Source organism: Dromaius novaehollandiae, chromosome 21 (genome assembly GCF_036370855.1).
Source record: "Dromaius novaehollandiae isolate bDroNov1 chromosome 21, bDroNov1.hap1, whole genome shotgun sequence".
Lineage (NCBI taxonomy): Eukaryota > Metazoa > Chordata > Aves > Casuariiformes > Dromaiidae > Dromaius > Dromaius novaehollandiae.
In genome coordinates, this window is record NC_088118.1 from 6,916,089 (window position 1) to 6,932,226 (window position 16,138).

Consider the following 16,138-nt stretch of genomic DNA (forward strand, 5'->3'; position numbering starts at 1 on the left):
CGCGGCCGGAGGGCTCGCCTTAACCCTCGCCGAAACCTCGCCTTAAAGAAGGCGCTGCAGCGCGCGCGGCCACCTCTGCCCCCGGGACGTTCATGAAACCGCGCTGCCTTTCTGTACGCTCGAGGTCTGCCAACGCAAAGCAGGCCCTTAATCCCAGAGGAAAGCCTGCTCTCGGCAAAGCTGCGGCACCGTAACTGGGAGCCGTCTCTCACCGAGCAGAGGCCACGTGCGAAACGGCAGTCAGCACGGCGGCCCAGCAGAAACCGCGCGCGTATCCAAACGTGGCACTCAGCAGGGCTGCTCACCTACCAGCAGCGGCTCCCAGCACCATCTAATGCTTCCCCTCTAACAGGAGGGGAAGGACCCGAGGCAAAGCCCTGCGTTTTGAGAAGCTCTAATACAGATCTGAAAGAGGGCTTTTAGCACTGAAATCCACATTGCTGACACAGCCTTACACCATCATTTTCCCTTTCCTGGAAAGGTGACTCCCCCCCACACCCCAATTTCGGGGCTTCTCATATTCAAGAGTACATCAAGATAAAAGGTAGCTGGACCAGCAACATTTTCCTTGGAAAGACTTAAAGTTCAGTTCTTCCCTTCTCAGTGTTGCACGTGATAGTCTGTACCAACAAGTGATATGCCTGTCAAACTACCTGAAGGCTTATCTGGCATCCCACCGCCGGTCTGAATCCTCTAACACCAAGTCTGTCCAGCCCTGGAACTGACTTTTTTCCACGCTTGTATCTTTAAATTTCCCAGAACTCTGTTTCTAGCACAACAGAGGTTGCCCATTGATCCACATGCAGCAGGGAGATGCTTGCTGGGTTACCTCTGCTTCCCCTTGCTCTGAAATGTCTTGTGCAGAGCGAAAGCTTTGAGCTCCTTTTGCAGGTGTCTGCCTGGGAGAAAGGGGTGGGTTTGGATCTGTGATCCTGCTGTTTTCTCTGTACATGATAAATACAGCAGAACTTCTGTGCTTTTATAGAAATACCCCTGCCACCGCCTTCCCTGCTCCCCCATCAGCTCCTGGAATCCCATTCCCTTCCTGAGCACCGCACAGCAGGAAGCGTCTCCAGATTAAGGCATTCCCCTTCGAAAGGTGGCTTTGTTAGTCAGTCTGCTGAAACTACCCGACTGGCCGGTGTCAGGAGCCGCGCTCAGCTCTCTCGCTGATGCCCGGCCCAGCCCAGCGCTCTGCTTTTGCAGCCACTCCCTCCCTGGCTGACTGCAGGTGCTCGGGTTTGATTTAATACCCCAGTGAAACAGCATATTTTAGGTACACAGCAGCTACCCTGAACTGAACCACTGCTCTTTGTTTCTGCAGATTTCTCCTCTTTGCCCTTTTTGGCACGCAGGTGCCAGACAAAACCTGTGCTCTGGGATGTGGCTCACGAGGGCAGAACGCAGACTCGCCCTTCGAGGCCTAAGGTGCCTCCTGCAAAGATCCGCAGCTCCTGCTGGTTTCACGTAGAGCTGTGAAAGCTCAGTGTGTCCGGTCATTCAGGCCACTGACACTTTAAAACTAATTCATTAGCCCAACTGGCTCTTTGAACAAGGGAATGCAATCACTGCTGGGAAAGGAGAAAGCAATATATGTGGCAGTATAAAATACTATCTAGCTGGGAGGCAATTGTTTTAGAGCCCTAAATGAATGATAGTATTCCTGTTTCTTAGCTGCTAAAGCGATGATTTATTTAGTGCCTGTGCTGCAGTAATGGCTGTCATCGTGGTAGCTCGGGGCCCCCTTTTTCTGGGCACTGTACAGACCCAGATCATCGAAGCGGCAGCTCTCAATAAAGAGTCTGTCACGTGCTTTTGCAGTGACAGATACTTGCACGGGTCTCTAGTTTGACTGATGGCTGCCAAACCCAGCCAAGTCACTGTCTCCAGTATGAAGAAGGATGTAACTGAAGCAGAAAGATCAAATAACTTACCCACATGCAGTGGCAGTAATCAGCAACAAACAAAACCTCGGTTTCTTCTCACCTATATCGGTTCATTAAATAAAAGCTGTCACCTCTTCCGCCTCAGCTTGTCTTTTTATATCAGTGTGGCCACAACGGTGTTCTGGCAGCAGCTCGATGAGGCTTAACACACCTTTAGGAGGAAGGAAATCACTTGCTTTAGGCTCCATTTAAACTCTGAGAACCACGTCCATCTTTGTTATAACTGTATTCAAGTTGCAAGAGCTAAACCAGGGCGAGTTCGACCCCCACGAGAGGCCCAAAGGAGACAGGGATTAGCTGCTGGAGCAGCAATCGCCACCTGAACAGGCAGACTACTTCTGCATCAGCTCCCAGCCCTGGAAATGCTGTGCAGTGAAAAGAGGGGGAAAAGCAGCCGCTTACACAAGCAGGGAAGGCAGGCTGCCTGCAGGGGCAAACGTCTTCTGGCGGAGGCAGTTCCCGGTAATTCTAGCTCCACAAACGAGCACTATCCATCCACACAGCCACAGCAGCGAAGGGCTGGATTCAAACAGTCAGTGACAAAGCGTTTTCTTCACTGCCGTATGTCTCAAGGATTCGGTTCTCAGTGAGACTCCTAAATTCAAATTTCACTGGCAGTGCCCTCCCACCCAGATTCCTGCCAGACAGCCCTGAAACCACCCCATCTATGCCTGCAGCTGAAACGTTCAATCCGGTCGGGCAACTCAGCCAGGGATACAAAAGATTGAGAGAGAGAGATAAAACTCACAGGGTGTCCTGTTACTTTGCATTCCAAAGAGTAAATAAAAGGCTGATTCACTGGGAGGAGAGGAAAACGTCATCCAGAAGCACTGCGGTTTCCAGCTGAACTCGCAACCCCTGGAGAGCAAAGGAGCACGGTCCGGTGGCGAATGCTGGGTACCGCTCTGCTCGACTGACGGTCTCCACAGGGACTGCTCCTCCTGCTTTGGGGCCTGGGGCAAGTTGTCCCAGCGTGATCCAGGCTCTCCATCTGTAAGGAAAAGAGCACAATTACTAACCTGGGAGAATGGGACCTGTAAAAGCGCAACGAGTTGTCCTCAGTTGGCTACATGATGCCATGAGGCAGAGATGAGTAGTGCTGCTACTTTCAGAAAGCTGCTCAATGATTGCTATGTGCTTTGGATGTGAACTTACCTTTTCATCTCAAGTGCCTCTCTCAAGAGCTCTGGAGGGAGAGTCCTGCTCCCAAAACATGACCTTGGCAGGGATCAAAAGTAGCTTTGCTCCTCGTACCAGTAATACCAGCCAGTTTCTCCTGCTTTAGCACTCAGACAAAAGAGTGTCCATTTTACAGTGCCTTCCTGAGACGATTAGAGCTGGCCAGGACACAGGGCGCTAGCGATCAGCTCCATCCCGTGGAAGGCATGGGCATAAGCAGCAACCAAAGCACATGACAGCATGCCACCACCCTGAACTGAGAAAGTCCACCCTCAGCCCTCCAGCATGCCACAGACAGCTCTCAGGCATGGCTTAAGGGGCATCATTTCTTGTGTCTCTGTTCCTAATGATGCCAGCCAGCTGAACAGCTGTGGGACAGGGAATCCAAAGGGTTAGAAAATACATCACAGGATACAAGCTTGCTCCTGGGACTATACTATTTGCTGGTTCCTTCATGAGCAATTCCATGACTTGTGAAAGCAGAACCTCTTCTGTGAGCTCTGAATCAGCAACAGCAGTGCTTGCCAGCCAAACTGTAACTGCAACAGAGTGGACAGGCTTGACTGCCTGGTTTCTGGCACTGCATTTTGAAACCTGGCTGCACACAGGTACACCCAAGTTTCTGTCAGTTAAGGTCCTGTCTGCCGAACAAGCTGCAAATGCGTAAGCTGAGGCTGTGACTTAGCTGGGTGAATGATGCAGACAACACCTCCGAGTTGCCCATTTCTCTTCTGTTTATTACAAAGAAGTGGAGTTGGCTGGTGCTCACCTGCCTTGCCTTGGCTGGTCACAGAGAAGAGCTTTACTTTTACAAAAAATAAAGTTCAGATTGTATGATGATGTTACCTCAACTGTTTACAAAAAAAAACAAAAAACAAAAAAAACAAAAAAAAGATGCAGCTTTGACTTATCACTTACTCCCCTTATTTCCCTCACTTTCTGGTGGGGAGGACAGGGGACGTGGTATATAGTTTTATTTTTTGGCATTGCTCCATGACTCAGCTTTTGCCATCTTTCAGACCACAAACTGCATGATGTTTTTCCAACTTTCCCTCTAGTGGGGTATGGTGAGACTGCACCTGCTAACATGCCCAGCAGCAAACTCTCCCAGCAGAGTTCAGTCTGTCAGAGGTGAGACGTAATATATGATCTTCCAGATGCTGCTAGTCCCCTTCAGAAAGAGATGGCAAGCTGGATGACACAGCCTGCAGGCTGGATCAGACCTGCAGAGCAGCTCTAGTGCATCCTTCACTCTCAAAGTAGGATCACTAAATATGTTTGTCTCCCAAAAAACAATTCCCCCAAAAGTCTCCAAAAATCTTTTCCAGCATTTAAGTGTCCTTACCTGCAGTGAGTTTTCATAGCATCCAACCTAAATGTCCTTCCTTCACTGTGCTGCAAATCGGAAAGCTCTGACTTATTTTTCCATGTCTCTTCTACCAGTTCTCTGAAGCACTGCTCATACCACCTCACCTCTCTGAATCACATCCATCTTCCTGACAAAGTCAGTCCACTCAGGGGCACAACAGAAGGTTAAAGTATTGAAACAAAGCCCTGACCACTCAGACTTCCTCTGCACTATGCTTCTGCATGGCAAAGGGATTCCTTGATGGCAGAGGTAGAACATTCCCGCTTCAAAACAGATTTCAACACAGCAAGCTCAGACGTTTGCTGCTGGCTCGCGGGTGTGCATGGACAAACTGTCCATGGGCTGAAGGAAAGCCCCCAAGTTCCCTCCAGCAGACAGCAGGGAGTGGAAGGAAACCTGCCTCACCTTGCTACTGATCCCAGCTACGGAGAGGGGAGAGCATCTCTCCTGAAGTATCAGTGGGCTGGGAACAGTGTGAGCAAAGTCATATACGAGATTAAGCTCCTGGGCAGCAACAACAGTAGCAAAAACTTGCGGGACGGGACATTATTTGGGCAGAAATAGCTATGATGGGAACACTGTCTCTGCTTTGATGCTGTTTATTTATCCCCTTCCTTAGAAACCTTCTATTTAGCACTGCAGGAGCAAAAGCAGAACAAGGCATCCTGGGGAGAACTGGGACACTGCCCTAGACAAAAGCTGATCCTTTCACTGACCAGCAGCCTTTGGCACGGATGGCAGAGAGAGCTGCAGGAGGGTTCTCCAGGCTCAGCAGAAGCTGGGAACCACTGCTGTGCATAAGATGAGGTACTGCGAACCCACCGAGCAGCAGCAGCTTTCCTCTAACTAATACACATCACCTCTATGCTGTGGAAGAGAAACAGTTTGTTCCTGAACGGATCAGCAGTGACAAACATGGCAAAGGTGAACCTCTGCCACAGGGGTGCAAGGACCATGCAGGATGAGGCTCTGTACCTTTGTACTGCTGCAGAGTGGAGCTGCTTTCATGTCACACCAGAACCGTTCTGGGTTGCATCTGGAGTATCACTTGTTTGGGCCGCATCATGAGGCCGGTGCTCAGTATTCACAGGGAAGCTTTGATTGCAAACAAGCCAGGGAGAGCCGTGCAGATCTTGCTGCAAAGGAAAACACATTTTGAGGGAGTGCCTAGCACCTGCGATGGCATTCACAGTAGGAGGCAGCCGTGCAAAGTACAACGGTGGAGACTGCACATTTATAAAGACAAGTGAAGAGCTGAAATATGACCTTCCTGGAAGCAGAATAGGTTTCTCTGGCTTCTCTGTAGGGCATAGGTAACTTTGGGTATTTGCTTTGGGGTTTATTGACTCATGCTTTCATAACAAAGTCATCTCTAACTACTTTCCCTGAAAAACTTTATAGACAACTAGAGAATCAGTATGATTATGGCATGAAGATATAGCATACATTTAAATCCAGTTACCCAAAGAAAAAACATACAACAGACTTCCTATCTTAACTCCCCAGCATGTGGGCCAGGAGCTCAGCCTTCTCCAACAGATCTCCACGTACCCATATTGCCTCCCGTAAGATGCTGTGGCTACGCCAAAGGCATTCATTCTGTATCAAGACGGCCCAACTACCCCCGCAGCAGGCACTGTCAGGGCCTTCTCCCCGCAGCAGGAGAGACTGCAATTAAATCCTAGTAAACGGAGACTTTACTGAACATCCGTAGGAGGACAACACTTGACAAGTGAAAAAAGGGAAGAAAAGAACCACTGATCTCAGCATTTCCAGCTAGGTCACGCAGCCAAAAGGGTGACCACACCTGCCTTAAAGAATAATTCACCTATCGCGTAAGGGCAGAAGTAATCCTCACCCTCCATTCTACCTTGTTCTGTGGAGGATTTAGACTGACAGATGTGAGATAGCATCTCACTCGTGTTTCTGTGAGAAACAGACCACTGGCCAGCACTGAGTTCTGTCCTAAACAAGTTAGGAGAGCCTGGAGTGCTCAGCAAGGAAGCCTGGTACAGAAAGAGGAGCTGGGTGGTCTGGAAGAGTCACTGGCAAACAGCATCTCATTGCCGTCAGCCTGAACAACTCTGCTTGAGCGGGAGCAGGAGAAAGGTAGCCTGCCTGCGGCAAACTGCTTGCTGACAGGAACATGACAGAGTTCCATAAAATCACTAACAGCCCTTTGCACAGGACTTAATTCAGCTCTATCACCTCACCTGTTTCAGCAGAAGAGAAAACGTACAAGCACAAAGCTGGCGCAGGTGCTCCGTGGGGTGCTCTGGCTGACCCACGGAAACACAGGCACGTGCCGTACCCAATTTAGATCCAGTCTAACCTGTCACATGCAAGTTTGATGGCCTTGATTCCTAAACTGCAGCTTCACTCCAGACAACATGCAAGTACTGCTGGTCACAGAGAGCAGACCTTTCTTGGGAGCCTGTAGTGTGCCATAATCCAAATCTGTGTTTTAATTTTTAAGGAAAAACAGCCAAATGACCTTAAACAACAGTGGCAGAAGATGGCATATCAAAGAGTTCCCTCGCTCTTGGCGTGTGTCAAAACCTATCAGTAGCTTTCTTTTTTATAATGTTAGCAGTGCCACACAAAAAAAAGCACAAAAAATGGCCTTAACAATGGAGAGATGTGGCCTGAAATGGCCTTTCTTTCTCTGCTAGTTCTGCTGCAAATTCCAGCCAGCCTAGGAAATGCTATAGCCTTGCAGACTGGTCAAACTGGAGAACGTGGAAAGCTCAAATGTGCTGGAAGGGGCAGGAATTTTGGTCAGCCTGTTTAAACTTCCTATTTTTGCTAACATTTCTTGCTTATTTTATTTGAAAGAACCCAGAGACCTTTGGCAAAAAAAGCTAGACATCCATGATGACAAGTTTATAAAAATCAAGGCTCCCTTACCTCTGCCCCCAAATCAAGCCCTGATTTCCCATCATCCAAAATATCTTCTAGGTGCTCTAACAGAATAAGAAAGGAAGCTAATTAAAAACAATTAGCCCCTGCAGATGACTTTGAATCAGAAAAAGAAAGCTGTGCCAGCAGACAGCTACAATGCAAAACTGAGCAAATGGCCAGGATTCTTGTCTGGACTTGCTCTTCGGTGGGGACTGAATTTAGCCACTCCCTCTCTCTACAAATGCGTGTTATGACGAGGAGTCTGGAGGAGGCTTTTATAAACTCTTGCAGATACTGGTAATACAGTAACTATACGCAAGAGGAACCAGCTTTTGCCATGGCCTGTTTTGAAAGAGTTACTTCACGGATTTCCCCACTCCCTAAGACTGCAGAACTACCCAGCCCTGAAGCAGCCCCAGCTCACATATAACCCAGAATTTAAGGAGAAGTGTACTTTTCTCTCTGCAGCAGATGGGATAGAAAGTAAACCAACTGGTGCAAATCATACAGGTAAATCACTTCTCTTCCTTCCATGGATGAATGGTATCGGTTCTGCTCTTCCGTAGTTAGTTGGGGTTGAGCTGGTCACCCTGAGCCCCCATTCTGCGAAGGGGCAGAAGCATTGGTGACACAAGCCAGCTACTGGAAGGTGAGTTAGGGGAGGCTGGGGCTGCCCACTGCCCAAGAAGCTTTGGCAGTAGGACAGAAAGGCTTTTGTAAGAATTGGGCCCTTGGAAGTGTCTGGCAGAACTGTTTTCCAGTGCCATTTCTGTAGCTACAGGACATCTTTTATCTAAAGCTCTTTTCCCAGCTTCCTAGTGGTTCTCTCTACAGCCCTCAGCAATAGCAAGCTAGCAAAGAGAGCGGAAAAAAATATCTTGGCTGCACGCTCTTTTTTTCTTAGCAATGTTTTGAATCTACCAACACTGTCCTGTCTCCAGCAAACCCTCTCTGCATTGGCATTAGCAAGCAACAAATGCCTGAAAGAGTGAATTTAGGGAACGAAGGACCTTACGCTTGCACCGCTTTAATGAAACACAAGAGGAAAGAATGGTGAATGTGGCACACAGAGACCCTGCAGGACCAGGCGGTCAGGAGCTAAACTGATGAGGTGGGAAAGTGAGAGCAGAGATCACAAGAGTAAATAGATAAAGAAGCAGAATGAGAATGAGTCTTATATTTTTAGTGGCTCCCTTAATAAAGCACAATGAGGGCACAGTATGATGTGAGGTGCAGGTGCATTGTACCAGACAAGCTCAATCCCTAAAGCATCGCGGATGCCATGCCTTTCTAACTTTAATGGAAATTGTTACAGCCCTCCTTGCTTAGTAAACAGCATGAGTACTGAAGATGTTATAACTATGCGTGCTCTATTTCTCAGTTCCTTTCACGTAGCTCAGGAGTGGTCTTTGGAAAAGTAAGAGTTCAAGGTTTGAGAAGTTCATGGTTTTGTCACAGGCAAAAAACATAGCATTAGTTTTATAAAAAAGACATCAATTCCCCCATACATTCCTGCTAATGCTATCAAATAAACTACGAAATCTGTTTTTATCCGTCTCTTTTCAGAGTTTTTCATTATATTTCTATTAACATATTTCTGCTGCTTAAGCAAAAGAGCTGCACTGTTTAGCTTTGGATAAAAACAAACCTCTCGAAACCTTCCCTTGGTAAGCTCTTGCTCCTGCATACCTTGCTGGAGCCGTGCTGGAGACATGCCTTTTGCCTGCCTGCCTGAAAACCATCCAAATGTAGCTAAGCTGTAACTCTGAAAGGAAAATTATTCTTCATACATGATCATCAAATCAAGACTGATCCTGATCGTTTAGCTCTCTGCTGACATGGCATACCTTGGGAATGTGGAAATGGGAGTCAAGGAACTGACACCACTTTTAGGGAATGTGTGGTTACATCCCTCCTGCCCCAGCCCTTGCAGCCTTCTTGCCCTGTCTGGTATTCCTCCTTTTCTTTTGCTGGGCTGCTGCCAACAACTTCCCCTAGTTTTCCCATGAAATCCTATCATTCCATCCATCCATTCATCTTCCTTTACCAACATAACATGTGATTGTCAAACTCATTCCTGCTTTCATTTCCTCCACTCCCTATGGAGTAAGCTGGTGGAGAATAAAGGCAAGGAAGTACCAAGTGGCTTACCCAAGGTCACAACAGGTAATGCATGAAAGAGTGAATGGCAAAGCACTATTTTCCCCTAATCCCAGTAATAGAAAATTTTGAACTACTTTGCCTGAAATTCTCCCCCAAACTTCAGCTGGAGGCAGATACCTCCAGCATGGAAAATTTCAGCCCAAACAATTAAAGCTTGGTGAAATTTTAAGCAAACACAGTGGAAAGTACCAACCAACCTTACCTGTTGCTATTGCTACCTGAGTTAGTGAGAATATTCTTTTTTAAAACTGCCACCTTGTTATCCACCTAGTATTTCTGGCTCTTGGGAAAATAACAGCCTCACACATTCAACTGGTAATTGCCAGCCTAAGAAATCCTTTCTGAGGAAGTAATTAACATCCGCAAATCCATCACCTGTTCTGGCTCTATTGCCAGCGTCTACCTGGAGATAATACGAAACAACTTATTTGGAAGCCAATTAATTGTTGCTCTCTGAGATGCTTGACTTGTACTTCAAAAAAACAGCAAAAGCATAAGCAGGGATTAAATCCAGCCTTAATGCAACAAACCCTGATCCTTCTTGCCAAAATTGTTAAAATCTAGGTACATGGACGTAGTCAATGAAAGCTGCTTGGACCACTTAAGAAATCAGGCCAATATGGATTGGTGTAGGGGAGAATCACTGACTCTGTTATCTGCTACAAATACCAACATAACATAATAGCCTGCTCTGTGTAAGAGTTTTAAAACTAAAGAAACCCCATCATTTTTTGACACTAAGATCTTTTTGTCTTTTCATAACATCTAATGATGAAGAGCTTTGAAGACCATGCCCTTCCAGGCTCTTAATTCCTAGGACTTGGACTCCCGTGGTCTCTGAAACACCCCATCAAGCATTTCATGCAAAAAGAGAGTAAAAACTTCAGCGCCAGTATTTTCAGTATCTGGAGGTCCTTGAAAGAGTAGTCAGGTCAACCCTTTCTCTAATAGGTAAGTGCTCTGTCACACGATCTGCCTTTCACCACTAGCACTACGTTATTTCTCCCGTCTGGGAAGCACCTTGGTATCAGTGTATGTCATCACAACAAATACCAAGTTTCCTACATAATGGGAAGGGAAAAAGAATCTGCCTACTGGGTTTTGAAGGACCTCTCCTGTCATATTATATAGATAAACTTTAAGAAGATATATCTGCCTTTTAACTTCAGAAAGATTGACAGATTTGTACAGTTAAGACAACCAGTCTCACTGCTTCTGACAGCAGTACAGGTCCTCCGCCATGTGTGATTAATAATGACTAATATAATAATTAACGCTGAAAAAGCACTTGCCCAATGCTTGCCTGACTCTATCATGCAGTGTATGGGGCCAGCTATAGCCTAGGGCTTTTTGCACAGTGCGTGTCTGTTGCACTTGGACTTCCCCCTCCTCGTAGTAAACCTCAAAAGCCATAAGCACACAAGCTTGCCTATTTTTTCCAAGTTGCCCATTTGTCTTAAAAGAGGTATTAACTTTCTGTTAACAAGCCTTAACAGATGGTAAGGCTGTTCTCTTTCCCTTCCCTTGATTGTTCTTTGTCCTCGGTCAGGATTTTTTCCTGGCAGTTCATTCCTGGGGGACCCTGTTTGCGTTTCTGCAATAAGAACGACAACAGCCGGGTGAATCTGCTAGCCCAGACGCCTGGAACCATGTACCTTGTCTACAGCCTCTCTGGCACCATGTATCTTGTCTACGGCCTCTCTGGCACAGCAGAAGTGCTCAGCGCTCTCCCGCTCAAGATGCTGCCTGTGCTGGACCACTTCCTGCTCTCCCAAGCTATATTCGTTCAAGGTTAGTAGCAACAGACAGAGACTGCAGAAGCACTGTAGCTGCGGGACTCACCCCTCTGACTGTGGACTCTTTCTCTTGGTCACAGCTACCTAACTACACAGACGAAGCCTTCGTGTTGCCTTTCAAGGAATAGGGTGTTGTTTTTGTGACAATGAAGCACTTCTGGCTTTGCTAGGTTCTCGTCACCCATTCTGCCTCACATTTCTGTTGAGAAAGCCCAGCTCTGAAGAGTAACATGTTCATTCCTGCCCAGGTATCCTAACACGTTTGGGACAACAATCCAGTCAATTTTATGATTTTTGGTATGCTGCCAGAATCGTACAGAGATCACATATGACGCTGTGACAATAAAATCGACACAAATGGTAACAGGTTGATTGGACTAACAGCTTCTCTCTCTGCTTATCACCAGCTTTAAGAATGCTCCACAGTTTTTACAAGCCAGCCTAAGTGGGAAGTGTTCTTTCAGGAACACTCAGAAACAAACCACGGTACAACAGCTTACCAAGCTGTTGCTTGTCATTCGGGCCACCCCAGCTATGAAGCAGAACACATCTCCTTACACAAGGAAGGCAGTGCAATAGGAGATCATCAGTGCGTAGAGCTACAGAGACTCGATGGCTTTTGACTGTCTGCCCATATCCATAGTTTCACTGTATAACTGAGAATGCAGGAAGAAAGGGAAGAGACAACTCCCACATAGGCTGACTTTCAGCTTGCTTAAGCAGGTGAAAAGTCCTTAGTGCACGTACTCTGTTTGAGTAATCAAGCATATTTCTGTATGAACGGAGTGTTTCTCTCTGTCTTGTACATACCAAGTTGCCACTGCTCCCCCAAGGACAAACAGAAAAATTTTCCCCTGCTGCTGAAAATTCATTCAGAATGGCACATCGACACATTAAAGTCACTTACCTGGTTTCAAACAACGCCACCATCTTTCCAGATCCTTCCTTCCAGGTCCTTGTTAACTTTTTATGCAGCATTAGTGCAACAGGTAAAACTGTGTGACCTTTGGCAGGTTTGCTCTTCTCTTTTCACAGCCATGACCACCTTGCTCTGGATCAGCACATTCACTTGTCGATGCTCCTTCCCACATTCGGTGGTGCCTTCTGCTCTCGCTTTGAAGTGTTCTTGCAGAACCGCCCGACCCTGGAGCTCTTAAGGACCAGCATGTTTCTGCTGCAAGGATCCCAGTTCTGGCAGGTGAGTTACTTGGTTCCAGGACTTGCGACCTGGCAGACAGGGAGAATAAGTAACACTACAAAATATGGATGTAAGGCTTACCAACTTAGTTTGGTGAATATTGCTAGGTCCTAAGGGTGAACAAAGTGGTTCTTAAAACAATTTACCTGTGATTTGCCAGTTTTTAGGCCTCAAAGCAGTACATCAAGATTAACCCACGTTCAAACTGAAAACTGATAGCATTTGCAACTGAAAAGGGATTAGGACTCCTCTAAAAGCTGAAGGAGAATTTCACAGTATTCCATCACACTCCACAGATGGAAACTGTGTTGGACTTGTGGGAAAGCAAATATAAGAGATTATTTTAAAGGCAAAGTGTTTATGCTATTTTGGGGAAAGTCAAAACTCAAAAATTCTAAGAGCTCTCTCAGCTGACAGGCTTGTGCCTCAGACAAATGAAAGCAATTTAACAATAAAACTAAACGCAATCTGAAAGACCTGAGTGACCTTTGTCTACCACAGTCTTCCCGCACAGTCCTGGGGGGGGGTCACTTTACATAAGATTCATCATCTCTAAATTAAATGTCTAAAAGCCTAAATTTGAGGTCATCATCCATGGTTCTCTTAACAGTTAACAGAAAGAAACAGCTATATCGAGAGAACAATTCTTGCTAGAAGAGGAATCTGAGAGGTCAGATGAATGGCCCTCCAGAGGCAGCACTGGCTGCAGAAGCAGCCTAGGGTGAGTAATTCAGACTTCTGTATCAAGAATTTCAATGCGCAAGTTAAGAACAATTAATCCAGCCACAATCTCTGGTTGCCAAAATTTCCCGTTTGCAAATAGGTGCAACATCACTTCCATACCTCCAAGCAGCAACCTGGACAAAGACTGTGAGATATACTGTACCATTACTAGATGCTGGAGTGCTAATGAAGTCTAGGCTCAAAACTACAGAGGGTATTCACACTATGCTTCCAATTTCATCTTGATAAGTACAGAGGAGCCATAGAATATACTAATGGATTTAGGTATTTAGACCTTGTTAGATCTAGCCTCAATAATAGCTAAGCAAACATGCCAATACAATCTGTTTTTCAATAGCAGTCCCAAGAAAAAGGGTATCACTGACTTACCAGCCTGCTTAAAATGCCATTTCTTCTAACCAGATTGGGTTTGTTCTGTACCCACCCTGGGGTGGGCCAGGCTGGGACCAGTCTGATCATGGAAATACCATGTCCATTACCATCTGCTTCTGCTGGCGTTATATGGTTATTCTGCTCCTTGTTACCCTCAGCTATCCCATCACTTGCTGGTACGTAGCAGGGCTGAACAGTGGGAGGCAGGGTGGGAGAACTGGTAATCCATGGTTTGCAAAAATGACCCCACGTTTCAGTACATGTCCACAAAACCCCCATTAAATGACCATACTGAGCTGGAAATCAAAAGCATCGAGCAAGGCATCAGCTATAGCGACATCAAACGCAATGGCAGGTCAGTAACTCAGCACAGTTGGGCATACGAGATAAACAGAGATGACAAATCCCAGTGCCCACCGGCTGCCCAGCCCTCACAATTTATTGCATAGTTGTGCAAGCAGGTGAACCAGCCCCCAAGGAGCAACTCAAAACGCACGCTGAACAGCAAAGCGTAGAAGTATGTCTCTTTTCTGAAGTTATTAAAGACTAGAGCAGTGGACAGTGTCTGCTGGTGCCAAAATGCAAATTCACACAGCTATACCTGGATGCAAATAACCAATGGAGGGAGTGAAATACTAGGCTATGCTTGAAGGGGCCAAGGTAGCACAGAGGATCCACTTTGATTTACAACGTATCTACCCACATAGCCATGATTCAAGTAACAGTTTCAGACTGACACAATTTGGTTACTAACCAGCAACAGGTTATATTAACTATACCTATGTCAATATGATTCTGTTGCAGTTGCATTAAAATATGGAAGAAGTGTATCAGACCCCAAGATACTGAGAGACTGAAGTTTGTTAGAAGTTCTCACACTCCACTCTTAAGAGCAACAGGCCAGGAAGGAGATAGCTCCAAGCAGCCCTTTCTTCCCTCCCAGAATCCAGATGGATTATTAAGAAAGGATTTTCTGCTGACTGGAACAGTAGGTGGAGCTTTAGAGATTAGATCAGATTCTCACTTCACATAATTCCTAGGCAATTTTAAGAATAATTTTTAACTCTCCTTTCATTATCAAACTTACGCTTTTTTACTTCCTGATGCCATCCAGCTCTCCAACTTCAAACTGCAAGATCCCCAGAGCCTACACAGTTTCTAATGAATACAGCAGAGCAGAAATTCAGATCTCGATCAGAATTTCAAGATGCTAAGCACCTAATTCCTTTTAAACACTTTAAAGTTACGGGGGAAAAGAGGTACGCCGCAGCTGTGATTATTTACAAATAAGCCAGGCAGAAGAACAGCATTAAAGCCACAAGATAGGTAAGTTTACAGGCATACAAGCCCTTCTTTCCAAATTACTATTCTATTCTTGCTCTCCACTCTCCTACATTAGAATAACTACAGTATTAAAATAGCTATCTAGGTAGACTCCCTGTTTTCACCTCGCACCCAACAGCACATTCTCCTTTCCCCATAGCTCTGCCCACTCTGATTTGCCAGGTCTGTAACAAGTCACCGAGGAAGAGGTCAGAGGACAGAGGAGCAAACAGCACCTAGGTTAACAAACAAACACAGCCTAGGTTAAGTACGTCCCCATCCAGTCCCAGCACACTCATACACCAACAGACTAACTGGAGTCCTTCTCTGCCCTTCAGCCTATCATGCAGAAGTTAGAAGTTACTTATTAAAAACTAGGGCTTTAACTTGCAATAGTTTAAGAGTTATTTTTCAACCAGAGCGGAAGCAATTCATCAGATGGGTAGCAGCTGAACCATAGAACAGGCTGTACTTTGTTCTTGAAAGCTGGTAGTAAACATAGACTGTTTAACCCAGCACGTAGGTCTTTCAAATACGAAGCTCACATAGTGACTGATGCTCTTTCCTCAAAGATCAGACTTAAAAGCAGAGAGAACAGGCTTCAGCAAAGCAGTGATGAATGTAAAGGTAGCTCATGTTAGCAACCGGTTTAGCAAAGACAGTGATGGAAGAAGGGAGATGATGACCCTGAAGAGCAAGACTTCTAAGAACTCTGCAGCAACAAGAATCTCATGGCAATACTAAACTATGTGATTAGATATGGGCTTCCTGGTTTTTTTAAACCTAGCACAGGCAAAGTCTCCTGTGTCACATTCATGTAGTTAGTTGCAAAAGGATTTGCACAAATTTAAAGTGTTTCACACTAACATCTTGCAGCACTTGATTTTAGGTTTTGAAACTGAAGAATTGTATTAATAATGAAGAGAATTAGCATACCAGGATTCTGAATTTGTTTTGAATTTAGCGGTTCCTTTTCACATGAGCAGCACAAGGAAATGCTTAGTTGTTTCTTCCATTTCTTGTTTTAATTTTACAACTGGCTCTGGTGTCTTTTCTCAGATAAAAGGACTTAAAAAATTCAGCACCTCTCTCCCAAACCAAAGGTCTTCCTGCTGTCTGCTTAGCTGACAGATTAAACACACAAAAG

At 45.8% G+C, this 16,138-nt stretch overlaps 1 protein-coding gene and 1 long non-coding RNA gene across 4 annotated transcripts in view; one reads left to right on the forward strand and one right to left on the reverse strand.

The window, feature by feature from the left end:
• The window catches only part of ST14 (ST14 transmembrane serine protease matriptase), a 37,048-nt gene extending 24,653 nt beyond the window's left edge, over positions 1 to 12,395 (reverse strand). The window contains exons 1-4 of one of the 2 annotated variants that reach the window (XM_026097300.2): positions 12,262 to 12,395; positions 5,470 to 5,630; positions 2,695 to 2,937; positions 1,935 to 2,097 (exon numbers count right to left, since the gene is read on the reverse strand). In XM_026097300.2, coding sequence (XP_025953085.2) covers positions 1,935 to 1,940 — 6 coding nt within the window. In that variant the 5' untranslated portion in view covers positions 1,941 to 2,097; positions 2,695 to 2,937; positions 5,470 to 5,630; positions 12,262 to 12,395. Of the gene's footprint in view, positions 1 to 1,934; positions 2,098 to 2,348; positions 2,650 to 2,694; positions 2,938 to 5,469; positions 5,631 to 12,261 lie in introns of those variants that run through there. The other variant, XM_026097299.2, reaches the window with a different exon arrangement.
• On the forward strand, positions 7,688 to 16,038 carry LOC112981574 (uncharacterized). Of its 2 annotated transcripts, XR_010392515.1 has the most exons (8): positions 7,688 to 7,905; positions 10,336 to 10,509; positions 11,108 to 11,349; positions 11,435 to 11,602; positions 12,390 to 12,552; positions 13,163 to 13,273; positions 13,699 to 14,656; positions 14,783 to 16,038. It is a non-coding gene; the product is annotated as an uncharacterized LOC112981574 (long non-coding RNA). The 2 variants fall into 2 exon arrangements; XR_010392514.1 differs by having other exon boundaries at positions 13,699 to 16,038.
• The last annotated feature ends 100 nt before the right edge of the window (positions 16,039 to 16,138 follow it).